Source organism: Maylandia zebra, linkage group LG12, assembly GCF_041146795.1.
Source record: "Maylandia zebra isolate NMK-2024a linkage group LG12, Mzebra_GT3a, whole genome shotgun sequence".
Taxonomy (NCBI): Eukaryota; Metazoa; Chordata; class Actinopteri; order Cichliformes; family Cichlidae; genus Maylandia; species Maylandia zebra.
The window spans coordinates 4,603,306-4,630,793 of NC_135178.1; the positions used below are offsets into that span (position 1 = coordinate 4,603,306).

General features: G+C 42.0%; 2 protein-coding genes across 3 annotated transcripts in view; both read right to left on the bottom strand.

Annotated features, from left to right (window-relative positions):
- si:ch73-138n13.1 (uncharacterized) overlaps nt 1–18,484 on the bottom strand; it is a 29,487-nt gene extending 11,003 nt beyond the window's left edge. The window contains exons 1-6 of one of the 2 annotated variants that reach the window (XM_004558533.5): nt 18,243–18,484; nt 16,351–16,444; nt 13,061–14,395; nt 12,882–12,966; nt 8,773–11,973; nt 7,398–7,523 (exon numbers count right to left, since the gene is read on the bottom strand). In XM_004558533.5, the coding sequence (XP_004558590.2) occupies nt 7,398–7,523; nt 8,773–11,973; nt 12,882–12,966; nt 13,061–14,394 (4,746 nt within the window). In that variant the 5' untranslated portion in view covers nt 14,395; nt 16,351–16,444; nt 18,243–18,484. The remainder of the gene's footprint in view (nt 1–7,397; nt 7,524–8,772; nt 11,974–12,881; nt 12,967–13,060; nt 14,396–16,350; nt 16,445–18,242) is intronic. The other variant, XM_076890578.1, reaches the window with a different exon arrangement.
- A 603-nt stretch (nt 18,485–19,087) lies between these two features.
- rnf10 (ring finger protein 10) lies at nt 19,088–25,946 on the bottom strand. The gene is made up of 17 exons (XM_004558531.5): nt 25,385–25,946; nt 24,558–24,742; nt 24,239–24,444; nt 24,066–24,156; nt 23,777–23,961; nt 23,387–23,523; nt 23,122–23,276; nt 22,764–22,889; nt 22,400–22,640; nt 22,158–22,291; nt 21,939–22,056; nt 21,756–21,857; nt 21,535–21,672; nt 21,312–21,397; nt 21,172–21,229; nt 20,444–20,608; nt 19,088–20,325 (listed from the first exon to the last, which is right to left on the bottom strand). Exons 1-17 carry the CDS (start codon nt 25,545–25,547, stop codon nt 20,252–20,254), a joined length of 2,364 nt encoding a protein of 787 aa, XP_004558588.1. The 5' UTR covers nt 25,548–25,946; the 3' UTR covers nt 19,088–20,251.
- Nucleotides 25,947–27,488: the final 1,542 nt, after the last annotated feature.

A 27,488-nucleotide genomic window follows, 5' to 3' on the forward strand; every position in this document is an offset into this window, starting at 1 on the left:
GTTAACTGCACCAACAGCCCACACAAGTGATTGAAGCGATTGAAATTCTGGCAGTAATTTCCATGTATCTATTACGGTGCAGTTCTTGCTTGACAGATAAAGGGTTTTAAGGACAGATGTTGTCTTAAAAATCCACTATTCTGATTATAAAAATAAATAAACTGGTCATACTCTATTGGTAACCAGCCTTAGTTAGTGGGTGATAACTCATTAGATGGTCACTTCAGGCTCCTAAACACCTACACGGGAAAGACCATAATGTCTAACATCAAGGCAAAGCAATGGGTGATGTGGTTACGTTCAACTCTCCAATTACAGTCTGTGGTGGCCACATTCGTACCACTTTGGTATAAAACATACTATGTTTTCACAAATCACAATTTTAACTCAGAGCAGTTTATATTTACATAAAATCTGTTATAACAGAAATTGCATATCAGAGTACTTAGTCAGGGGCTTTGGAAACCGATCATTTTGGGAAGTCATCTGAGATTACAAGTGACTTCTAGCTATGAGATGTCAGAGCAGAACCGTTTGTTTATACTACCACAGCTATTCTGAAAATCATGGAGCACTGATTCAACTCCTTATAATGAGACCTGCAAAGAAATCACTCTCAAAATAGGAGAATGAAAAGTTTAAAAAAAATAAAAAAAATAAAACTTTACTTTCTGATTAACCAGTTGGCCGGTTTTCTGGATGAGTATATCAACAATAAACATTATATTGGTATCATTTCTGCTATTGATTTGAACTGGCAAAAATAAATGAATAGATCAAAACAACAATTACGTATAACTGTAATATGCAGCTCACACCTCAGACAACGGACCAAAAACGTGTCACAAACAGCAGAGACAGCTTGAATAGGGCACGAAACTAAAGCCTTGTGTCTAGATGTGCTAGTGGTAATGGCTTTTTCAACCGTCTTCAGTTTCTCTGTGCTCTGGGAGAAATGTGTAGTTCCAGTTTTCAAATCCACTGCCTCCTCTCATCAATTCAATAGCTTTCAATCATTAGGGATCATTTACTGTCATTTACTGAGTCAGTGGGAGCGGACGCCGGACGCTACTCCCACAGACCACAAAAACAGTTGCTGATGTGTAGAACTAACTTTAGACATGGTAACACAACTAATAGCAACACAGATCTCATGAAAACACCTCTTATCTTTAGGTGCTGTGACTCATGAGGTGTTGGACAGCAGTTGAGCAAACAGGCGTCGACATGAATATAGGAACAACTTCACTGCAAGGCACACGTCCCTCAGGGACTTTTAAATCTGTCCTTCACGCAGACCAGGTTACAAGGGACAGAAATTATGTACAAATAAATAAACAATTATAAAATATAGACATATTTTACAATTTCAGTGTTTATCAGCCCCTTTCTCAGTTCTTGTGTCTAATTATATCACTTGAAGAACAGGTAGCACAACGGATTTGCTAATCAAAGAGAGACAAACACTACGCTGTTCCAAAGAAAACAAGATGGAGATGAGAATAATCCACAAAAATCGACAGATGAGAAGCAGCAGGGCTGTGCATCAGGCAGCATGTGGTTAAGTTCTTCACATGTTTGGCTAGAGACCAAATACTTGATGAAGGAGCAGCAGTTAATACAGTGACATGGACATAGCTATGAAATGACTTGAATGCCACTTGTGCTTTATTTATCACCAACAGATGTAAAAGTAAAACTTATGAGTCACATTAGTGCCTCATCTCTAGATACACGATTCACTGTTTGCAAAACCATCAGCGATGAAAGTTGGAATCAGTGCTTCCCTGCTATGTTTCTGTACTTAAAGTGTGTGTGTATGTGTGGCGTCTTACAGCAGTGGGGGTGTTGGGTGCCGTGCGTCTGCGTAAGGACAGGCGTTGCTGGCTGCGCAGAGAAAACCTGCGGAAGGACTCCCTGCTGCGGGAGGCCAGGGAGCGCAGGGAGTTGGTTCTCTTGAAGTCCCCAGTATCGTCCTCTCCCCTGCCTCCCCTCTCCGCCGAGGTGGACAAAAAGCTGAGTGCCCCGTGAAGGGAGCGACGCACATTTCCCACCCATCCTGACACCTGAGATTGAGCTACTGACAGCTTGCCCCCGAGATACTCCATCACAACCAACCAACGAGGGGACCTGCTGTGTCTGAACGGAGCCCGTGAGCTAAGCTGGGACTCTTGTTGTTGCAGCAGGAGCAGCAGCAGGGAATCATTAGAGTCTAGTTATGCTGGAGAGGTGGCAGTCCAGGGATGGTGGCCTATGTATTCAGTGACGCATGTTGCAGGGTCAGTACTGCAGCAGTGTATAAGGTGACAGAGAAAATGACAGAGCTCAGCAGGCTTAATGTAATGATGCTGTTGCTTACAGCACTGTAGCACAGATGATGTCTGAATGTTACAGGAGAGAAAATCTACCCAGTTTCTTTACTCAGTGTCCTTTCTGCAGTGCAGTCCCACTTTAGATGTCAGCACTCTTGTTTCAAGGCTCCAGGCTGTCGGCATTAAGTGGATTGTGAAGCTTTCTAATGTCTATTTCGATGCTTACAAGATATGTCTGCTGTGATATTCCTAGCACAACACCCAAGTGGGCATATAAAGGTTAGGAAAGGTCACCACTTAATATAAGTTTTACTGAAACACTGCTACACTGTCTTCCAACAGGTTCTCTAGCTTAAAGAACACAAATCACTACTAAAAATAATCAAGTACAAAAACAATGAGCACTAATGATAAAATCACCTCAATATACTCTGTTTGGCCAAACGTTCACTTATCTCAGTGCTCTGCGAGACCTCTGCCAATTCACCGGGTGAGAGCTTCTCTGTCCTCATGTGAGCCTAAATTATAGCCGACCTGACGCACACTCTCGCAGCTGGTGTTGAGCTTTTTCTCCCGAAACATGGCTCTGATTAAAAGTTGTTAAATCCACCCACCCTTCCAACAAGGCTACATCTTCATACTGCACACAACTATTGTATCTTCCGGCAAAAAGCTGCAAGCAGAAATGGTGCAGGGCAGCTGGTGGCAAAAAGAAAGCTGCTGTAGTCATTCGTATTCCATGAGGAAAACCAGAGGGCAACCAATGCACCGCCGCAAAGAGGAAACTGAAGAGAGAGCTGTGGTAGAGAGGTCAGATCCAGAGAAAGGAATTTTTTTTTCTTCCCTCCCCTCGCCTTTTTCTGCAGGTATGGGCAGGTAGGAGAAAATGCGTCAGCCAAGCTGCTCTCTATAGTGAGTGTTACAGGACTCACCGTCAAGGAGAAACTGGGTGGAGAGAGGGAGTGTGGGACAGAGCCAAAGACAGCGAGACAGAGAGCAAGAGCGAGGCAAAGAGAGGGAATGGGAGGTCCGTGATTCAGAACAGAGGGGGGAGAAGGGAGGGTGATATATGTTCTGCGGTGCTCTGTCGCTCCAGCTTGATTCAGCTGCAGGAAACATAAGTGGAGTGACACAGCCAGGACAGCAAGCATGCAGACAACATGTAGAAGGAAAGAAAAAATAGAGACGAGGTTGAGTGTGTGAGCAGAGAGAGAAAGCTGCAGAGAAAGTAAGGTTTGTGATACAATCAGACAGGAATGAGGACAAGTGTATGTATTACATTAAGAGAAAGCTATCAGTAGATAAATTGGACGGGCACAAAAGAGACAAGACAAAAGACAGGTGTGGCTCCAGGCAAGTGGGATTGCACTGTATGCACATCAACCAGTTTGTCTGCGCAACGTGGCCAAAACCACCAATCACAACAGGCAACTCAGTGTTTGTTTAAATCTCACCCAGAGTCGGAGTCATGCAAACACCACAACAGACAAGGAAAGAATAACACTTCCTGACACATGCTGCTCACTTCAGCCACCTTCTGCCAGTGAACTTGTACCTTAAATAAAGACATAGTGGGCCACTCTGACACACTTCAGAGACTTAACCTGGGAGCAAACTGAGGCAGAGGGGTTCCTAAAATCTGGATCTCTGTCCACATGTGCCCCCTACAGGTAATCTGATTAACAATTCTTTGAAGTGCTCTGCTAAAGATTTCAATAGCATAGAAACTCTCACATACCTTTCCCTTCCAATTTACTGCCACACACGAGTATTTCAACAAAAAAAACCTTTAACCTTCTATCTCCTTTAATACTTTATTAATATTTAGTCCTCACACCTTAATTACCATATCTTCAAAATTACATGTACACCTAAGGAAAATACTCAATACTGAGTACCATTTTCATTTTATCATTAGCTGTAGCCACTACCTGCTACCTAATGATAACAAGTGGCTAATCAAGCTGCTAACCCTTGATTAGCTGCTTGATAACAAGTGGCTAATCAAGTGTGGCTTAAGTAGAAGTACAGCTACTTCTACTAATAGTGTTAAAAATACTCTGGTGAAAGCACCAATTCAACTTTACTTAAGTAAGAGTGAAAAAGTACAAGCTCTGAAATATATTCGGTGTAAAAAGTAGCTCGCTTGTATTGTTTACAAGGCTTCTATGTATTATTTTTCCCTCTATTTATGTTCAAATCACTTTAATGTCGTGAGGACATGCAGTGACTTTCCCCTAAAGTAATGAGCCTGTTTTGAAAGTGTAAGGAGTAGAAAGTCAAAAGTTAAGGATTAAAAAGCAAAACGTTGTCAGAAAAATAACAGACAACTTTTTTCAAGTACACATAGAGTCCTAAAAAATTCTACTTAAGTACTGTAACAAAGTATTTGCACTTTGTTATTTTCCACAATGCTAATAGTTAAGTTGTTTAAATATTAATAGTCAATATTCTCTTAATATTTAAGTAAAATTATAATATTTATAGTTTTTATCTATTTCTCCAAGATAAAGTATTACATTAAGTATTTTGGTCATACCAGCAAATTTATAATGAAAAGCACACAGTTTTAATATTTGAAGCTTCCTTGATTGATATTATTCAGACTATTAGTTTTAAAAGAAAGATTTAAAGACAAGGAAGTGATACAATAAAACATGAAACATCTAACAATCAACATATTATTGATGTCTTTTTGACCAAATATTCCTCATCGTAGTACTGAAAACGATCTGCTAGGAAGTGACTCATCTCTTCCCCTCTTCTGACCTCATCGGTCTTTACTCAGCCAGGAACCCAACCAGCAACAACAGGAAGAAGGTGAAATAGGATGCGGCTAATGTACATACAGTCTACTGTATATGATATGAACCAAGAGTTCCTACAGCCCTATACGAGAAGACGCGCACGGCTGATGGAGACACATTCAACATGAGTGGTGCTGTCACTTACCCAGAGGCAGTAAGGAGTGAGACAACATGACCACATGTACAACACAGCTCTCTGCCCGGTGCCCATCTCCGCTCTGCTGCACTCACCAGCCTCAGACCCTCACACTTAAACCAGTGATGTCACCACCCTACTATTACTTCATGTCTCTGAGTCTATGGTGAATACAATTTGAGGAAAGTAGTCATTTCAGATGTCCAGCAACGCCCACATATTTGGCTTTAAACACTATCTGTGATATTTTACATATGCTAAACATCTTAACTAGATTTAAGAATCTGCCTATGGGTTTTTTTTATCATTACTAAATACTTTTTTTTTTTTAAAGTCATGCTCCTGCATATAAGCCTTAGTATTTGTGTTAATGATGCTCTGCTCATATTCTGATGCTGAATGTTGACATGTTGAATTCTTGCTACCTTGAATAAAATATCACTACTGAGTAGAAATATTGAATTTATTAACAAACAGAAAAAATGATCCAGAACTGAGCAATTGTGTAATTTTATCATTATCATTTCTTACTTTTGAGTAAGAAGAAAATGACAGAGCTTTTGATTTGATGCCGTTTTGTCTAAAGTGAAATTAAACTGGATGACAGTGAGTTTTAGAGCCAATAATGATGAATACATTGTTAGCTGGAGCCTTATTCCAGTGTAATATTCCGTTTTATTACTTTTGGAAAGCTTTATTTTTACACCAATTCACTGACAAAATGAGCAGCGACAGATGGCAAATATTCTCATTATTAGTTAGAAATCTGTATTAACACAAGCAGCAGGTTTGTGTAGTGTCTGTGGCCTACTGACAGAGACAAATGCATTCAGACTGTACGATTTTTTAGAACTATTTTTAACAATTTAAAAATCTAATCTAATTCAGCGGTTCTTCTACTATGTGTAAAGTTGTCTGAGCTAAAATGTAAATCTGTGCACTTTTTTATTTACATAGGGTCATTTGAAAAGCTTTTTTTTCAAACAAGCACTGGAAATGGCAACAAGGAGTAATTCAGATACCCGGAACACTTGACTCTTGCAAACTAAAACACAACCACTAGATGGTGGTAATGACCTTGACCTTTGTGGTGACTTAATCTGATCTCCCTGTGTAATGTTAAGGCACAACAGACTGTACTTCAACCTGAGCCTACAATTACAGTGTCAGTGACAAAGCGCAACCTGAACCCAACCCTGTATCGTTAATAAACACTGTCCACCCTTAAATGTAATAATAATATGACTGTGCATGTAATTTGTAGAGTCGATAACATGCAGACACATTTGTTTACATGTTTAAAAATATAAAACCGAAATAACCACCTTGAAGTTGCTTCCACCAACCAGTCAAGCAGCAGCTTACATTGATGTCTGTCCACATTTCACCGCCAATCTTTTGAAATCAAAACATTTTGTCTTACTAGACATTTTTGTTAAATTTAGCATACAAATTAGGCAAAATTTCTAGAGTTATGGCCAAAAAGGTGTTTTATGAGGTCAAAGAAACCTTTGATCACCAAAAATCCCAATAAGTGCATCCCTGAAACTAAAAAAAATCTTTTGTTTTTGAACAAATCCCATCAAGTCTTCCAAGAAATATCAACTACATATACAGACAGCATTATCACTCCCAGCAAAAGCTATTCCATTCACAGTGGTATAAAAACAGAGGTGAACTACAAGTTTATAACCAAATATAACTTCTAACCAATCAAAATCAAGTAGCAAGGTTACACAAATACCTGCAGAACACATAATCATTACATGCCATTTCACTTCACAGGTTTCTCTGAGCCCTGCTGTCAGGTTTCTGATAAATCAGCAGTGAAAATCTTTACTTAATCATTTGTCTGATCCAAACCTGACGTACAGGCCTTAGAAGGTGTTTGAGCACCACTTCCCTAGAATGTAATGTGGGATGGGCAGAGGTGAGTCTAGGACGTCCATGCTTTCAACATTAGTCACTAGCTCTTTACTATGTGAGGCCAGCAGCATTTTCATGTCAAGTGAGCAAGCTGCATTCCAATACAGTCTTCAGTGCATGAGGTACCGCATACTATGCTCTCTGTTTCCACAGAGCTGAGTGAAAACAGTCATTTGTAATAAAATGGTGCAGAAAATGAGCAGCAGCCTGACTCACCCTGCTCTGCAGGTCCTGCTCTCTGTGGGCGCTGCGACTCCTCATCCTGGAAGGGCTTCCATCCACGGAACTACCTGCAGGAACCGATCGTCGTGACACACTCCGAGACCGCAATCTGTTCAACTCCTGAGCAGCATAGAGGACCCAAAGTGAACACCGCGATCCAACTGCATCACCTCATAACAGTAAAAAGCTGCTCATTGTCATGCTGGAAGCTGGACAGAATAAAGTGAACTTCAGTCCACTCACGTTTAAACACTGCTTAGGTGTCAGTTTGTTACTTTCTTGTGAAGTGTGACTGTAATTTGGCCACGTTTTTGTAAGGAGTGTGGCTAACTGGAACTAACAACAAATTGATTTTTGTTTCTAAAACCAAAACATGTTATGGTTTATAATGTAATAATTAGCATGCATGGCCATGTCTACATCATTATGATCTAGACATGGCCTGAGGAATCAGCTTTTTTGCTTTAACCCATTCTTGTGAACACAGTATCTCAGGAGCACCTAAAATATGGGACTCAAGAAATGCAAGTGATAATAATTCAGTGGTGAAAGGTTAAATGTTGCCCCCACAGTCACAAATACCTTTTGTCACAAACACCTAATGCGTTTAACTTTAATTACTTCAAAGTCTTCACTACATGTATTATACGAGTCTGAACAGACACAGATACACTGCAATCTAACTGGATGCAAGAGGCATCTTACTACATTATAGTTGTAAATACTTTATATCAAATCTAAGTACTCCTTAGATATCTTGCAGACATGAGGATAATACTAAGGAATCATGAAAGAGAAGCAGCAGTGCTGAATCAATATTCCTTTTTTCACTTGAATTTCATTTGCATTTTTCTTGATGGTGACACAGCCTGTTGTAGTTATTAAGAAGCAAGAATTAGACTAATTTAGCCACTACGTCACTTAGCTCGACTACAATATGGCAACTCAGCTGGAGCCTCTTTTCTCCAACCAATTTAATCAGGGAATGATGGCACACAAATTAATGCACGCTAAAAATAAAACAATATTAAAAAGAATTTTGCGTATGCTTTTGCTTTCGGAACTTGGTGAGCTTTTAAAATGACAGGGTGAAGAATATATGATACCACCTACATCATGAGAAGCTATATTTATGTTTTAGATGGTTTGTACGTCTACAAGAACAGATTGTTCTGTAAGATATCACAAAATGACCTGTATTTTCACAAGACTGCATGTCTCTGTGTGATAATCTGACTCCATCTGCACTGACAAACTAAGAAAATGACAACCTGATTTCTACAATAATCACAAAATAAAGTGTGGTAGAAAGGGGGGCGGGTAGTTCATTGGCACCTCTGGAACTGATCAATTGATTTATGTCACTCACCTTGGACCCCTGTGATCTCCTCTGGCCCTGTGCTTCTCCCCTGATCTTCTGTGGCTGTAGCTCTCTGGGCAACCAGATCTGCTCTGCAGGAGTGATGGTGGGGAGTCCACCTGGGGAGTTCACACTTTTAACCTCTGAACCAGGAAAAGGGCCCAAAGGGGGTGGCTCATCCAGGAAAGCAGACCAAGGCCTTTGTTGAGTTGGGATGCGTTCCCCATGATCGAGAAGGAGCTGTTCTGGACTGTGTTTGTTGGCGTGTTTTCTAGATTCAGCCTTCGGCTGGTCCACAGACATCTCAACTGACCGCAGCTCCCAGGGGTCCTGAGGAGGCGTCGTCCATACTGGGTTTGAGAAACCTACTGAAGTCTGTGATGGTATCTTCCAGCTAACATCACTTTCAGATGTAGGCTGTAATTTACCCCCAAAGTCAGCATTTAGTCCCTGCATTCCCAATGAAGGAAACAAGTCATTATTAGAGGAGAGCTGAGCTTGAGATGTAAAGGAGTCTATGTCAAGAATGTTAGGCTTGTAAGGCTCCTTCCAGCGGGTTGCAGCATCGCTGCGCTGAGAAGTAGACTTAGACACTGGTTCATTTCTGAGCACAGAGTCCAGATCAAGAATTTTGGGTTTCAGACGTGATGGCTCCAAGTTTAGCCTCTCTTGCTCCTCTTTTTTCTGCTTCTCTTTTAGTCGCTGTCTCTCTGCTTCTTGTTGCTTGGCTATGACTCGCATCCGTTCTGCTTCCTCCCTTTCCATCTTTTCCCTCAGTCTGTGTTTCTCAAACTCCGCAATTTGTTGTCTTTCCCTCGCTGCCTGCTTTTGCTTTTCAAATTCCAGGAGCTGTAATCTCTCAAGCTCTTTAAGTCTCTCTACATCCTCCTTCCTCTTCCTTTCCTTCTCCAGTTCCTGTTGTCTCAGCTTCTGGGTTTCTAATTCCTGTCTCTCAATGTCTAGTTGCCTCTGTTTCTCAAGCTCCTGAAATTGTTGTCTTTCCCTCGCTGCCTGCTTTTGCTTTTCAAATTCCAAGAGCTGTAATCTCTCAAGCTCTTTAAGTCTCTCTACATCCTCCTTCCTCTTCCTTTCCTTCTCCAGTTCCTGTTGTCTCAGCTTCTGGTTTTCTAATTTCTGTCGCTCAATGTCTAGTTGCCTCAGTTTTTCAAGCTCCTGAAGTTGTTGTCTCTCCCTCTCTGCCTGTTTTTGTTTTTCAAATTCCAGGAGCTGTAATCTTTCCAGCTCTTTAAGTCTCTCTACATCCTCCTTCCTTTCCTTCTCCAGTTCCTGTTGTCTCAGCTTCTGGTTTTCTAATTTCTGTCGCTCAATGTCTAGTTGCCTCAGTTTTTCGAGCTCCTGAAGTTGTTGTCTCTCCCTCTCTGCCTGTTTTTGTTTTTCAAACTCCAAGAGCTGTAATCTTTCCAGCTCTTTGAGTCTCTCTACATCCTCCTTCCTCTTCCTTTCCTTCTCCAGTTCCTGTTGCTCATTGTCTAGCTGTCTCTGTATCTCCCTTTCTAAATCTTGTTGTCGCCGTTTCTCCAGCTCCCTCTGTATCTCTTTCTGACGCTCCTTCTCCATCTCCTTTTCTCTTTCCCGCTCTTTTTCAAGCTCTTTTATTCTTAACATTTCTTGCTCTAATGCGATCTGTCTCATCTTGTCTGCCTCTTCTTTTTCCTTTTTTTCTTTTAGCTGCTGCATTTCCTTTTCTTTCTGCTTCTGTCTTTGAAGCTCTACGAGCTGCAGTCGCTCTAACTGTTTTAGCCGCTCTTCCTCCTTTTGTTTTTGCTGTTCCTTTTCACGCTGTCTCTCCTTTTGTCTCTCTAGTTCTTGCCTTTTTTCTTTCTCAAGTTTCCTTTGCTTCTCTCTTTCAAGTCTCTGTTTCTCCTCTAATTCTTGTGCTTTCTCAAGCGCAATCTGTTTCTGCCTTTCCAGGACACGTTGTTTCTCCTCAAATTCTTGTTTCTCCTTTTCAAATGACTTACATCTTTGCCTTTCAAATTCTCTTTGCATCTCCCACTCTTTCATTCGTGTAAATTCTAAATGTGCTTGTTTCTCCATTTCCAGCTGTGTCTGTTTTTCACCTTCAATTTCTTTTATCTTAGTCCTGTGCCTTTCTTTCTCCTTCCTTTGCTCCCTTTTCTTTTCAGCTTCTAGCCTTTCCTCTTTACTCTGTCCATCTGAGGCTAAACTGCTCTCCCTGGGTGACTTGTGGCTTCTTATCATCAAATCTTTAACTTGCTCTTGCGATGGAGTTGTTTTTCCAAAAGGATCATCGTTTAAAGACGGGCTCCCCCTTACTGGAAGACTCTTCCCTTGAGGGCCACTAAGGAGAGAAATCCCTAAGAAGTCATCAAAGGGGCTAGTCATGTCCCCAGTGTTTGTCCCTGCACCCCCAAGAGAAACTGGCTCCTGTATTTGTCCGGTTAAAGCAAAGTAGGTTGCCTTGGGTTTTGCCATTTCGTCTGCCTGCAGCATCTTCAAGCGTTTAGGTGCTGCAGACACTTCTTCTTGTTCTGCCACTCTTTGTCTCTCCTTGTCTTTATCTAAAGCCACTTGTCCTTCCCTTTGTGATTCCTTTAGCATCCCTGTCTCCATATCTACGTCTTGGTCGAGACCTGTAGTGGTCCACTTCTGTAAGGCTCCTATCCTCAGATATCGTGGCTGTGTTTGAGGCATCAAAGGTGCCAAAGGTGGCTGTTCTTGTGCAGGACTGGTCCATTCTGGAAGAGGCCTGCTCCCTTCTGAGCGTCTGGAACGGAGGGTCATGGCTTTATCCTCCCACTGAGCTGATGGGACGCTCACACTCACTGCCCGACTCTTTTCGACAGCCTGCACTGTGTCAAAGGCATGTAATACGGGTTGAAAACATGATGGCGATAAAGGCTGGCTGTAGTTAGCGGTGACTGAAGCCCCGTTATATTCAGTAACTGTTCTATCGAATGGAGACGTGCTGCTGAGCAAATCCTTGGCCGTGTCAACAGATGAGCCATCATCCATCAACACCACGCTGTGCCTCTCCACGACATTATCAAACAAGGATGCTCGCACCGTTTGGACTCCACTGCCTGCACCAATTTCCTTGGAAACAGCAACAAACGTCTGTCCTGCTTCAGGCCCTTCAGGCGTGGAGACCTTTTTGAGCTGCTCTTGGGAATCTTTTAAATCCAAAAATGTCTTCTGGTCACTGGGAGTGATAGCTGATTCTTCAGCCTGGGAAAATTAAGAGATATACTGAGAATTCTTAAGTTCATGCTCACAACTTACTGCCTAGTTATGGAACTGATAAGCTATTACAGAATTTCTTTCAGCTGGAATCTTCTGAAGGAACTAAAAGCTTTTTTAAAAAGTTATGAATTTAGGTACCATTTACTGCTATAAAACCATAAGCCAGAATAAATGGGACTTGGCAATGGAACATTCAACAGTACAGCACACAGAGGAGTTCAAGAGAACAATTGGCAGGGCACAAACAGCATCCTCTTCTACGTAGGGCTCATTGGGTGTGGTGCAGAGGTGGTAATCAAAGTCTCTCAGCATTGACCTTTCCTATTTGATCTCTTCTTTGTGTGTTTCATAACTGGCAGTCACTGGGGATGTTTAATGTATCAGCAGTATTAGGTTTCACAGCTTTGCATGTCTATGGCAGCAATTCATTTTACTGTAATGTCCTATTTCTTTGAAAGAAATTTCCTCATGAATGCAGAGGCGCTTTGGTCCACTGGAAATGCAAGTGCTTTTCAACAGGTAAATAAAGATGAATTTCCCAGTCGTGTATACAGTTATAGAGTACCTATAGCTCTAAAGCGTGAGTTGAATTTGTGTCTCCCTACTTCACTTCTAGTTTAAACTGCGTCAGAGGCTTCACCTCTATTTGCACACTGCTCATTCTCCTGTGCTTCTTTTGTATTTTCCGTCTTTATGTTATATTGCATGGGTTTCAATCAAACAGGAAATGGTAACAAACACACTAAAATCAAACTCTGCTGAGCAACACCATATGAAAAACTTTCCAAGCACCACACGGTGACACAGTTTCTCATTGTTACCCTCATTTGCCTGTTAAACACAGACCGAGCCCAACAGAAACCAGTTCCTACAAAGCTCACGCCCTCTCTTACCCTCTTCTGAGGATCTTTGCTGATGTAATGACGGTCCTCTGCCTCAGTGAGGGAAACAGGGTCAGGTGACCTCTCGGCTGAAAACCTATTGAACATACATCACACAAGACAAAAGCCATGCATGACAGTGGAACACAGAACAAAAAGCAAAGCACATGGACAGTATGAGCAGCTCTTACCTTTTGGTTAGGTCAAGGGGCAAGGGACGGGGCTTCAGTGCTGGTTTAAGGACAGGGCTCTGAGTCGGTGTTGTATCCTCTGTCAGCTGCTTGATGAGCTGTTTAACACCAACTGCTGGTTCACCTTCAGGGGTTGGCTGCAATGGAGAACGAAGATCTGAACCATGGCCGGTGGCAGCTACCCCAGGAGAAGACGGCAAATCGAGCAAAAGACTTATTCGCGACTTGACGCTAACCCTGCGCTTGTCTTCATCGGTCTCTTTTGCAGCCATTTCTTCTTTGTTTTTGTTGCTTTGGTCTGAGAGGATAGGATTACAGACATCATCAGTACTTTGTGGTGTGGTACTCGTAAAGGTTTTATCTTCCTCTTTGCTTTGTGGTAGTGCTTTTCCCTCTGGAGTGTTGTCTACTGTATTTCCTTCAGGAAATTTCCGGTGCAGTGAAAGACCAATAGACCCAAATTTGGAAGTGAGATCAGCTGAAAGGGGTCGTCTCCCAGCCGAGCGAGGAGCAGGAACCGGGGTCTCCGTCTTCGTTGTACTGCCGGGGAAAATGGCTGATACAGGTCTGGGCTTGGAGCCTCTAGGATGTGGTCGCAGAGGCACAGATGTTTCAGGCTGAGCCTTTTCTTTTCCTTCATTTTCTTCCCCTGCATCAAGAAGAAAGCCCATGGACTTTGCTCTAGTAAGGGAGGTTCCAACTTTACCTTGTGCATTGTGGCCTTTTTCGTCTTCTTTTTTAGTGGTTCCAGACCACTCTGCTGCTGGTAGTTTTTTAAAGCTCTTTGAGTAGGCCAAGCTTGATGTTGAGGGTTTCTGCCTCTGTGCTGGCACAGGAGGAGGGGTGGGTCTGCTAGGGCCTCCAGTGTCATGTGGAGGAGCTGGTTTAAATGGCTGGGCTACTAGCTTTGTTGTCTGTCCAGTGTTCAACTTAGTGGGTGATCGAAAGGAGGTAGAGGCAGGACGGTTGGGGTTGGTTAAAAGTGGTCTGGGTTTGCTGCTGGAAACTGGCTGCTGTGGTTTTGGATTGCTTGGAAGCTCTGGTTTGTATCCAGCAAGGCGAGTGGACTCAGGTCTGGGTTTAGTTTGAGGCTTTGGGGCAAGTATGGGCTTAATTGTAGGATTTTTCTCCACAGAAAAAGGTTTGGGAGTAAGTCGCGGCTTGGCGCTTGGGGCAGGCTTGTTTGGTTCAGCTGCGATGAGCTGCGGCTGATTGGCAGACGGGATGTCAATGAGGCTCTTATTGCTGGAGTCTGTCAGGGGAGTCAGGTGATGTCGTCCTCCTGCCACTGTCCTTCCTACCTCCGTAGTCTGAACCTCCACCTGAGCAGCCATCCTGTTGAACAACACCTTTTGTTAAGCATAAAGATAAAATACCCCATCAGAGAGAAAATAAAAAATAATATTACTTACTGAGATCCTCAACAAAAAAGTACCTGCACAAAATCTAAAAATGTAAGGATTTAAACAATCCCCTAATCTAGCCGTTACTATAAACTTGGGAGTGCCTGATATTCCATCACAAGTTTATTGTTCAAAAGTCTTGAGCCATCTTTATTTAAAATTTTCTATGAAAACAATTGAAGTCATTTATTGAAATGTAAAAAAAAACAACAACAACAACAAAAAAAAAAAAAAAAACACAGGCAGAAGTCTCTCAAGCTTTCTTGTAATTTCTTATAAATCTTCAGAAACAGTTCTCCAGGTTTCTTGAAGGACATTCAAAGCTCGTCTTTGGATTTTGGCTGCATTTTGTTCTGTTCTCTATCGAGAGGATTTGACACTGCTTCAATAATGTTGAAGTCTGGGCTCTGGGGAGGCCAATGCATGACTGATAGAAAAACCCAAAGTAGAACACTATCCATGTAAGGTGTAAGCGCAGAAGCGGTGTGTTTGGGATCACTATCATGCTGAAAATCAGGTTTGTTGTCAAGTTGTCTGACATGTGAAGACACAAAACTGGTTCATATGAGTTACAGGCAGCTTTTGTTACTCTTAAATGATTCATAGGTCAGTGCTGATGCAAAAAAAAAAAAAAATTGAGGAAATCATTCTTTGGAAAATACAAAGCACTAGACTGAAAATTAGTGAAAAAGCAGCCAAAGTCCAAAGAAGAACTTTGAAATACCTTCAACAAAAACTACTGCTTTAAAAAAAATAAAAAAATAAAGTCTAACTCATTGCAAGCAAAATCTAAAGAACTGATGAGTGGCTCAAGACTTTTGCACAGTAATGTATATTATTTTGCCAAAGGTTATTGATTGTTAGGTTAAAGCAGGACATATTTAGTGCTAAAAAAGAGCGGACACCAATAAAAGGTGAGTGTTTGTCTTGTACATTTACACGACACAGGTCATTTAATAATGGCTTAGCACACAGCAGCACAGGTGGGACTAATAACATCAACTTTGATTATGATGCATTGAACATTCACGCTTCCATGAGCCCAAAAGCAGTATCACTGTGCCTGTGCTTTTTCTGCAGTGACATATGAAAATGCCTGATGTGAAAAAAGCAGCAGCCGTGTCAGAGAAAAGTTACAACATATTTCCAATGGCTATTTAAATGTATTTTATTGTATTTTAAGACACATTAAACATTAGTTTATCTACTTAATGTTTTGATTTAAATGTTTTAATGTTACTTGTACTTAAAACCTGTAACCTGCACAATTGTTGCCTTTGTTTGACCTGTTGGTCGACTCTAACAACTGACATTAACGTTATCTCCTTGGCTGTCGTTATCAGTGCAATCAAACTAGCTTGTAAAATGTGTGTGACTAAGTTGAGATACTGGTGTAGTGGTGATCAGGACTGCATACTTTTCATGTGGCAACTGACACAAGGAGGAACCGGACAACTGTACAATGTCATTGTTTTTTGCTTCAGGTTTTAACACACGCACATCATTCTTAGGCAGTAAATGGGAGATTCCAGTGCAAACTCACACCAGACCACCATCCATCAAACATTCAGCTCCACCCCTAATGAACTTCTGCATGTCTATTTTGAAATGCTTATTCAGTCAAAAGGAGGTTTAGTGATAAATATGAGATGACTAAAGATCGACTTACTAATCTCTGACACAATATGCTGGTAAACAGCTTTATCTGTTGTTATAAAGCAATAATGAAGATAGAAAAGAGCACAAAGGCCCTTTAAGAAACTCCTTCTCCACATCTGATAATGCTTTCCACGTGTTGTGCTGAGTTACTCTGCTATGCAGAAACTGAATTTTCTTTTTATATAAATAATGGCACGCTTGATCAAAATCCTGAATATAATATCCTACCTGACCAGATGTCAACCGTCTGCTGTAGAGCTCGAGCTTCTCTTGTAACCGAGTCGTGATGTCATATCACACGGGAGGAAGGAGTCGAAGGAGCCTAAGAGATACACACTTTGCGTCATCAAAGCAGACAGGCTGTTCACTAGTTAAGACTGTCGTGCTGAAGGCTACGGTAGAGAAATCACAGCAGGGATACAACAGGGCGGTCCAAATGCGTTGCTGTGGTGTTCTCACGCCTTCAAAAAGCAGCAAATAGATATGTTTTCACTGACACAGACTTCAGTAAACACAGGCACACCCATATATATTTAGTGCACAACAAAGGTCATCGACTCTGCTCTCGTATATGCTTGTTATTTCCTGTTCTTACATTTGCATTATGTCCTCGATCAGTACAAGCACGCCATCGCCAATGCAGTCCTCACACTACTGCATCTAAATGCCTTCAATCAGCAAATGTTGGAAGTATAAACATTGCTGTTTGGTGTCCTTTTCTGTGCCAGTCACGTCTTTACATGATCGCCCCTGTCGTTGTGCTTCTTATCAAGCACATCAGCTGATAAGCTCCAAATACTCAGTGGGCAAGTCCATGATTCATAAAAGAAAAAGAAAAAAATATATACAAACATAAAAACTGGACAGACAAGGAAGCAGAGCCACGAAGGCTTGCGCTTGACTAACAGAGACTGTTGAAAATGCTGAAAACGTGAACTTTAGATAGTGGCAGGAAACACCTTCGCTGAGATGGAATGCCAAACATCCACTGTGATGGTGGGACGAGCAGCACAGCGGAGATTAAGGAGCCGTCTGCCTTATATAGGCTTAGACACACCACCGAGTATCCTACGCCGACTCATTACTGCAAGCCTCACATAACAATTGAAAAGAGCATTTCTTCAAGCCGAAGATGTTAAATAGTCAACTTTGAAGAGATCCTGCGAATGTTAGAGACATATTTCAGAGTATACGTGCAGGACAGTAGGGCACAGGGCATGGAGGCATTTTGTTTTGTTTTAGCCCTGACTCACTTACTGTCTTTAACTTTTTAAAGACAATGAGTCAATAACCCGGCTAAGCCAGTTATGCAGAGGAAATTTCCTTATGCAGACAACAGAACAACTAAAAGAAGATGAGCATTACCGCAATTTAGTTCTCACCTATGGTAAAGTCACATAAAATATACATCACAATCCACAGGCTTTCACTGGACTTTAACAGTGAAATATGCGATACTGTTCTCTAAGAAAACTTTAGACTGAGTTTAGCCTGGCTGTAATATTTTGCTGTATTATTATGGACATAATGTAGTAGGCTCAGGTTTTTAGGTGATCTTGACATTTAAAAGTAACTTACAACAGTGAAGCAGGTAACCACAGTTTTATATCACAGTAAACCATAACCCAGATTTAATGTGGACCTACTGGATGCTACAGAAAACCAAGCATCCCAACCACTTACACACACACACAATGATACAACTAAATCTAAACAACAATGCTAATAAATGAGCTTTCTAAGTTTTGTAGTTTTCCATCTCAGCAACAAGTGTTAATGCTTCCTCATGTCGTGTCTGCTCACCTAAATTACCTCGACAGTGCCCGGTCCAGTTTACCGACAGATAAGAGTTGGCTTGCTCCCAACAGCAGGGAGGCACATTTAACGTACAGAAGGAGAACGGAAAAAAAACAGAAGTGTGCAGACGTATTGAACGAGCGTGTTGCATTCAGCTGTTTGGGAATTCCCACAGACTTCAAACAAGAGGGAAGACAAACGCTTAAGCAGCTCGCTGGCTAGCAACCGTAAGCTAACAACTCAAGAAGCTGGACTCACAAAATGGAAACACTGTCTGAACCTGTCTTTCGCTGCCTGTTTGATCCCAACTGCAGACAACTTACCAAACCATAAAGTCAGCTTTCCCTCCACGCTTGTCGAAACAACTTCTAACACAGTGTATCCCGCCAACTTAAGGGAAAAATTACGAGTTGTGACAGTTGGTTAGCAGAGCAGCTAACTTAGCTGGTTTACTTAGCTAGCCAACTGGCTGGCTGGCTATCCCGTCTCAGGTTGCAGTATTGTTGACAGGGATAGACTACACAGGCAACTAGCCGCCTGAGTACTTTCCGCACAATCCAGCTCCACATAGCACTTCCGGCTATTGCTTTCAAAATAAAGTGCAACTAAAACATAAAATAGGATTTTGCAACATTTTTGCTATATAGCACAACTCATCAGGTGTAACGCATACATACACACACACACACACACACACACATATATGCATTACTTAAACTTCCGGGATGAATGTGGATAACTTAACTGGATACGAACCTGAGTATAGGATGTGCTCGGGAAAATATTATTCCATCCCAACTTTATGGCATTAATTACCCGTTCCGATGTTTAAAAGCACAAACCATCAGTTTGTTTGTTTTAAAAAGCTGACTGGTTATTTTCTGTTTGAATGGCGACACCTATTTGAATAAAGAAATCTGCATAATTCATGAACTTCAGATGCATTATGCATTTATTTGATCTCAGACTATTCTTAACCAAGCTTTGACTGCAGTCAGTATACAAAAACTTAAATTTTATTACACAGATCAGGTGGACTAAGACTGCCCTCTTGTGGAGAAAAAAGGTGCTGCGTTAATAAGATCGTGTGAACTGACCTAATTTGATAGTCACCTTCAGAGTTTCACTTTGCCAGACAGGGGGGTAAAGAAGTGTAGCAAACAACCAGTTCTTTGATTGTGCATCTTTTTATTATTATTTGCAACAGACTAGTTATGCTTACCAGTCTATAAACTTGGACAAAATTAAAGGTGAATTAAAGAACCCTCGGGGAAAAAAAAAAAAAAGAAAAAAAAATCAAATCCACTTGTTCTCATTTCACCAGCACTCATTAAGCCAATAATTCTCTAACTTCACACATTTCCAACACTGAAATAAAAGTTGGGGAAATAATGTTAAAAGTGAGTAAACATCCTACAACAGAAGATGAAATTAAGAAGAAACTGAATGACAAGAAAAGTGCTATTCATGTTTATCCAGGCAGAATATATCAAGAGTCCTGTTGAACCTACAGAACTAATATCTTTTACACAATACTGTGTTTTCACTTCCTGACATTAGAACTTAATGTGTAGGCATAATGTTGGCATTAATACTAGAGCTTTGACTCTGGCAATCCAACAAATCTATACATATGAAGAGCTAGCCCAAGACTGACCTGTGATAAACACTGAAAGATTTACTCACTTGCTGCCTTCTGTATTTAAGTTCCAGACTGATAATGTGTAGGTGCTGAGTATCCTGGAAAGTTTTAAAGGTGTAACGTACCTGCAGCTGGCTGACTGCTATTCTAGTATGAAGCACCCTCAAATTACCCTGTCTATATTAGTAATGGGTCTAATGGCTTGCACATGCATACATCTTGGGTACACGTTGCACTCTTAGCACCGCATGTGTGAACACACATACTCAGGCAGCCAACTTGTGATTGGATCACCAAAAACACATGTTAATGCCATGAACAAGGACAAAGACGCAACACTATGGGGCAGTTTCCTACAATAGACCCCATGATGCACTCAAGTACATGGAACTTACATAAGCCTGAAGCATGTGTCATACTTAGAATGTTAACTTAAATTGACTCATAAGGCTTTCATTGTGACACGAGCATGATGGTGCAAAGCTTTGGCCTTGTTGTACAACAGAAATGCAAGTTAAACCGATGGAAAGACAAACAGCTCGAACAGGTGATGAAGCCAGTGGAAAAATGTTTGAAGCAGCATGAACTCAAATCCTTTTCCATAGCTTATAGTTCCAGAAAGATCTGCGTGAAACTGAAAACACAAGCAGTGGGGGAGAAACAATATGATTAAATGAACTTCAGTGTTGTCTACTTTGTGTGAACCATGGATGTGCTGAATAGAAGCTTCTGCTTTTTCTTCTTCTTTTTTCCTCCTTTTTCATCTGAAAGAGAAAAATCCCAGACGGGAGTGAGCGTGTGATCGTCTCTGAACAAACAATGAGTCTAGTCAGAAATATCAGGCTTCGGCTAAGTAGATGTGAGGGATCAGAGGTTCCTGACCTGGTTCAACCACAGGTTGTTGAGAAGAAACTGGACCACTGTCCAACTGCATAAGTGCCTTCCCTAAAGCCTGACTGAAGGAGTTCTGAAAGTTGGGCACTGGGACACGGTCTGAGCCGTCGCTCTCGCCATCGCTGTCTGCTGCTGGGGGAGCGAGCAGCTTATCTGCATGGTACAAGGCACAACATTGAGTTCAGGAAACCTCTGGGTGTTGCAGTTCCAAAAACTGGTTTTACCAGAAATGCACAATAACACAAAAAGCTTTGCTTATTTTCACCCACTCGGTACGTGCAATTTGTAACAACTGATATAACCACATAGACAGGAAGCACAAACAGAAATGATGAGGCTGGGGTTTTATTCTGAGCCAAGGTTCAATATATCAGATTTTACTCCTATGACAAGTTGGGTTTAAATAAAAGTAGCAAAAACTGTGTGACTCTATTATTCCACCTTGTAAGCGGATGTAGGCAGACAAACCCTTTGATGACAACATGGGTACATTATCTGGCTCTTTGCTCAAGTATTATCAGTTTATAAAGCAGACTAAAACTGCACCCCATAAATACAAGCTTACTGCTGTAGCTACTATCACGAGCCAACCAGGCACCTCTAATCAATTTCATTTTAACAGGAGTTGGCATTTTAACTGTGAGATTTCACATTATTCACATTTACAGCTTAACTGTAACAAACAAGGCACCATAACATCTACACTCCTGCATTACCTTTCTTTGGAGTGATCCTGGGCCCAGCATCAGCTCTTGCTTTCCCATCTCTTAGCATCTACACAGGAAACAGTCTTATTAAAGCACTGCTGAGCTATGCCAACCACTTAAGTCACAAAGAATACTGTTCCCACACACACCTGTGCAAAGGACATGCAGTGGGACTCATCCTCCACACTACCCACGACAGGTGACGGCGTATTCAGACTTGGGAATTTCATTCCATCTGAATTGACAGACGTTTAAAAAAAAAAAAAGAAAAAAAATTTATGTGTGTCATGGCGTTTATCACCAAAAGCCACACAGGCAGCTGACAGGAGGAAACTCTTATCAAAAAATGGCAGATGGAAGGGGTGATCTTACCAGAGGAAGGGCTGCTGCTGAGGGGCGAAGGAGGCGCAAAGGTGAAGTCAGGCTGGATCGGGGGGCTGCTGTTGTGAGGTGGAGAGCCGAATGCTGGGAAATGCTGAAGGTTCTCCAGTCCAATATGCACCTCAGGATCTGGGGAATGAAAATGCAAGTACTATGGACCTCAATTTCAAAATATGAGGTATATAAAAGGTGTAATTTTCAGGTATACTTACATTTACCCTGCTTCTTGTTCTCCTCAATCTCAATTCGCTTCTCTCTGCGTTTCTCATCTCTCGCCTTCTTCTGCCTCAGGCGTTTTCTTTTCTCCAAGTCATCTAAAAGGTTTAAAGGACGATTTATTTCATCTGAGAAACCTTTACAGTAAAACCCTTAAAACAAGTTTTAAGTGTTCTAACCTGCAAACATGTCCAGAGTTTCCTGGGACAGGACTGGTGGTTGCAGTGCTAGCTCACAGATGCTGAACTCGCACGTGAGTGGCAGATGAGCCAGATAGCGATGCCGGCGGCGGATCTCCTGCAAGAAGGAAAGGGGGATAAATAAACTAAATGTGTTGACTTAAATGAAAACTACATTAAACAACAGAACGTCAGTCTTTTGTTTCTTTGTTTGCTGACCTCTGTGACTGTCTGCCCCACTATCTCCACCACTGTGGCGGTGATGGATTCAGGACTGGCCTCCAAGCTGCCGTATTCACGTAGCAGGCAGCGCACGTTCACGGGATGCAGGAACATCTGCTGGCAGTCGTCAGCTTGACGGAGAAAAATGGAAAGCAGGAAAAAAATAGGGATGAGGAAATTTTACATATTACGGCAGGAATTTTATCCTGGGTAGATGGGTGGAGCAGAGGATCACCAACCTTGGTAGAAATAGTAATAAGGTCCAGGCACCACACTGGCTGAGGGCCGGCCTGACTCTGCCTGGATGGCCGGGCTCTCCTCTTCAAGCTGGAGCTCTGAGGTGGAATCCCCTGTAGCTGCAGGAGGCTCCTCCAGCACACTCTCTAGAATCGCTTCGGGAAAGCCTGGCAGCTCTACATCAGCATCTTCCGGAAACTCTGCCACCTCGTCATCAAATGCTGAGGCGTACTGCAGCACGGGCTAAAGATGAAACAAGACAGAGGCGATAAAAAACCATAACCAGGACCACGCAAATAGGATACATTTGATCCCATCACCAGAGATACAACAATGTGAAAAAGGGTAAAGAAGGTTTAGACTCACCTTGGCACTGCTGATGTTAGTCACCCCTTCTTCCACAGGAGAAGAAGGTTCTTTCATAGTCAGAGAGGACAAGTCGAGGCTGTCTGCATTCTCCTTCTGCTGCTCCAGAAGCTTCTCCTCTTGCTCCTAATCACAAACACATACAGATAAAGACATCATCAGTTAACTGCTTATTTGGCTTCCTTAGACAAAACAAACAAACAAACAAAACACCCAAGAGAAAATGGATTTAGCGGCATAGCAAAAAAACTTTTATTCATACAAATTAAATGCGCTTATTTCACTTTATTTTGTCTATTGCATTATTTATGTCTATGTTGTTATGTCTTAGTTGCCAAAGATGTGCACGTAGCTTTACCTGTAAAAGACAAAGGGCGCTCTGGATGAAGCACCCTTGAGCGTCCTCTTCCTGGCTAAGCTGAGCCTGAAGAATTCCCTTCTCCTCTGCCACCAGGTTCAGGACCTGTGCCGGGGAGGTCAGCAGCAGCTTGGAATATGGACTCAAACATGCATCTATGAAATAAATGTGAACAGAGTTTAAAAATACCTTTAAACTTATATGAAGTCTTATATGAATTTAAAAGTGAAAAATGATCTTGTCCATAAAACTGGCACAGACTTGCCTCCAAAACGAACAGGCTCCTCCACCTTCACCCACTGAGAGCTAGGCAGGGCCACCAGAGCCCCCTTCTCTCTTCGCATCAAGCGCATGGTGATCTTGTCACCAGCCACATACTGTCTGGTCTCCATAGCAACCACACTGCAACAACACAAGCAAGTGGTTAAAAACCAAACAAACCGAAAAACCCTGCGCAAACTAAATGAACCTGTTTTAATATCTCCATGTAGCAGGAGAACTTGTGAGGGCACAGGGCTCACAGGTAAGCAAGCAGCAAAGAACTCATTTGTATATACTAAGAATTATGATGTCTAAATGAGCCATGGGGGGGGGGGGGGAGTAACTCCTCTTCTCCTTTAGACAGATAGCAATGTTTTGCTTCCTTCTGTTTTACCTCTTCAGGTCAGCTGTGTGCACTGCCTCATAGCAGATGGGGCACTTGGACCAGCTCTTGTCACTAAGAGACAGGTAGTGCAGCATGCACGGCCAGCAGAAGATGTGTCCACACCGGGTGATGCGGGCTGCCACAGGAGGGTACAGGCAGATGGGGCACGATGGCACCTCGTGGCTATAGATGCGCTGCAGAATGAGCAGAAATGGCTTGTCAAGACACGTGCTTTCATTTGATTAAATATTGGTAGTTAAGTAAACACTTCCCCGTCAAAACTCGGAGGATAACTCACCACTTGTTGCACACAGTCCCAGTTGACCAGAGTGTCTGGATCAGTGAAGTGAGCCTTGTAATCCTGGTCATCAGTCACCACAAACTGACAACTGCAACACACACAAAGGTGAGATGAATCCCAAACATCGAGTCTCTGCATTCAGAATCATTTTCGTTTGGGAGGCCGCTTACTTGGCCTGCAGAAAAAGCTCCTTGTTGAAGGGCTTGTGCTTGTGGCCCCATTTGTTTCGACGGCCCCAACAGGAGTGGCCTCCGTCTCCGACGCCACCGTTACCTCCACGGGGTTCAAAAGTGAAGTTCAGCAGGTGGTTCAGGCTTATTTTTTTCGGTCCTGCCAACTGAGCCGGGCTGAACTCGGCCCGGCGCGTCTCTGCTACCTGGTGACACGAGGATTGATCACAATTGACCAAATGAATGTCAACAAGGAACTGCTGAAGTTTTCTCACCACTAAATGAGGTCAGTACAACATCAGCCTTTGGAAACACGCACCTCCTCACGTCGTCCTCCACCTGTAACTCCATACTGTCGTCCTCCACCTCTCTGAGGGGGTCTCTTGTCAAAATTCTTGCTTTTCTGTGAATTGGTGCGGCGAGGGCCGGGGAAACTGTCGGCTTTAGGAAAGGAGGGCTCACGCTTGCGGCTGTAACGCTTGGAGCCTCCATTATTTTTACCTTCTGAAATCCAAATAAAATTTAAAAAAAAAAAAAAAAAAGCCTTAGGGGGGAAACATTTATAAACATCACAATTCAAGCTGATTTGTAATGTGAAAGACCCGATGTCTAAAAACAGTAGATTAAGTCTCCTGTAATTGAGTCTGTAGGTAAAAACTAAGCCTTTTGCACATTTCCACCCCATATAAAGAAAGTGCAAATACAGTTTCTTACAGAGTTCAATGGTGTTTGTTTAGGGCACATCTTAATTCGTGTGTTTTGGATTTTCAGTGCATTTTTTTCAGGATTTAGCAAACAAAATACCAGTTTTCATGCATCTGAAAACACAATAGTTTTGTGAAAACTATACAACTAAATATTTATTTACGTACATTAGTAGCTTTTGATTGGTAGCGGAAATGTGTCATCATGTCATAAAAAAATAAGTAAAACAATGCTGGATGGAAATATCGGGTACTTTTGTGACAGCTGGTGGGTCAAATGTTTTGACAGCTACATCAGGTCCTTAGCCATACAAGGTAAACAACCTCTGCAGTACGGCTAGGCCCCAACAGGCCACAGGGCAATGGGTGTTTAGCTACAAGAGCACACAATGTGTTTGGCAACCTCATGTGATATTTATGCCGTTTCCTGATATGTGTTCACCTGTTTTGGGTTTAGATTCGCTCGGTGCCGGGCCTGTGGAGCTGGAACGGGGCGGAACCTTGGTGCTGCTGCTGCTGTTGGGGTTTTTCTCCATGTTTGTCTCCGTGCAGTGAACGGTGTTGAGGCCGAGCTCCGGGCAGAGAGCCGCCGAGCTCTCTAGCATAAAACGGAAAAACGGAGAAGGAAAGCGGGCTGCAGTGAGTGCGGGTCAGGCGACGAAGGCCCTGATTCATTTCTGTCAAACGCGGAGACCCCATCACGGCGACATCTTGACCATAAAACAAACCCGAGAAAAAATAAGAGACACGGTTTCGGCGTCTCAAGTTATCGGAGCAGTTGGAAGTGAGGACGAAAAATCGTCACGCGGGGCCAAGACCCCCCGAATTTAGGATTTTTTCTCGCTAAGGGAAACAATATGCCCTTAACAAGGCGATAAATGTTTTCCAAAAGCTGGAAAACCTAAAAATTCCGAGATTTTAGCCAAAAAAAATATATCCTTCAAAACGAGCTTGCACTAATGGCGACGGGTCGCCAGACAGGAACCTGAGAGACCCGGATGTTTCTTGTACTGCCTGCCGATTTGTTTAGTAGTGATGTGTCGGTCGCGAACGAAACGGCTCTTAGAGCCGCCTCTTTGAAGTGAACGACAAGACCCGACTCCTTATTGGGAGCCATGGGTTATTTTTTTCTTTCTCTCACCCTCTCTCTTGCCCTTTTTTCCGCTTCACTCCGCACGCGAGGCTTGTGCTTTGCGCTGGGAAGAGTGGGGAGAGGCGGTAGTTGCACTCGCAGTAGCACAGGAACAGAGCCAGAGAAAAAGAGAGCCAGGGACAACAACGTCACATTAGAAAGGTATAATAATCATCCACAACTATTTTCATTTGCAGATGATAAAGGATTCAGATAGTTTATTCATGTAGGCCCATATGACAGAGAATGTGCATCTTCTTTTTGTTTTCATATTTTAATTTATATTTAATTGTGTTGTGGTTTGCAGTGTTTTGTGTTGTTTCACTTTAAATTTGTTTAAAAGGAAAAAGCTGAAATTTTAAATAGTTAAAAATTTAAAATGTGAATAGTTTGGTTTTGTATTATATGATTTATTTATTTATTACATTTTATGTGGAGTGAATAAATAAAATTATATTTACGGTGGCCCCTAGAGACAAAGCACGTAAAAACTCCGAAGCACGTACAAACTCCAAAACGCGTACAAACCCCGAAGCACGTACAAAACACAACAGAAGTGCTCCAGGATGCTAGGCGCAGTGTTGAGCTTTTGTTACCTAGTGGCTACACAAGCCAGGAAGTACCAGCGACTGGATTCGGTGTGTGGTAGTAACAGGTAAATGAACTTTTTTTTTTTTTATTATTTGAATATATATATGAGTGCTTGTGTATAAATACACAAACAATACACATATGCTTTCAATTGTGTAATTTAAGTGATCTAGGTAGCTCTGTTTTGGAAATTCAGTTAACGCTAGAAATGTGTTTTGGAGTTTGTACGTGCTTTGTCTCTAGGGGCCACCATATATATTTATATATAAACATATAAATAAAACCACAGGGTTTTTTTTACATTAGGAATTCATTTTGTGCACAATTTTATATTATTGTTAATAATAAATTAATTAAAGCAACAAAACAACCTGAAGATCCAGTTGGGAGCCAAAAGAGCCGGCTCTTTTTAGTGAGTTGAGCCAAAAGAGCCGGTTCTCAAAAAAAAGAGGGGGAAATCCCATCACTATTGTTTAGTAAAGAGGCCCGTGCGAGGGATCATGGGAGACGTAGTAATAACGTCCATGTCAGATTAGGATTAGTTTATTGGATTTGGGGTGATAAAATAAGTTTAGTATACTTTTGTTTTCTTCATACTTCGTGTTTTTTAAATAGTTTGTTTGTTTTGGGTTCTTTTTTTTTAATGGAGTCAGCTGGAGTAGCTGAGCCAGATGGTGTAAATAATTGGTGTTACCTTTATACTGGGCCTTGGTGCAGACCCTCAATTTAACTAGGGCCTCAAACTAGTCATAGCCTTTGTTTCTGCCCCTCTCCAAAAAAGTTAAATTTTAAAATGAAGACACATTAACCAAGTAAAATAAAC

Bases quoted from the DNA above. Each gene is read 5' to 3' on its own strand.
- rnf10 (XM_004558531.5), bottom strand. From the start codon at position 25,547: ATGCTAGAGAGCTCGGCGGCTCTCTGCCCGGAGCTCGGCCTCAACACC. The intron at 22,890-23,121 runs GTAAAGCTACGT...GTTTGTGATTAG, and splicing joins GCGCCCTTTGTCTTTTACAG to GAGCAAGAGGAGAAGCTTCT. The intron at 21,673-21,755 runs GTAAGTATACCT...TTCATTCCCCAG, and splicing joins GAACAAGAAGCAGGGTAAAT to ATCCTGAGGTGCATATTGGA.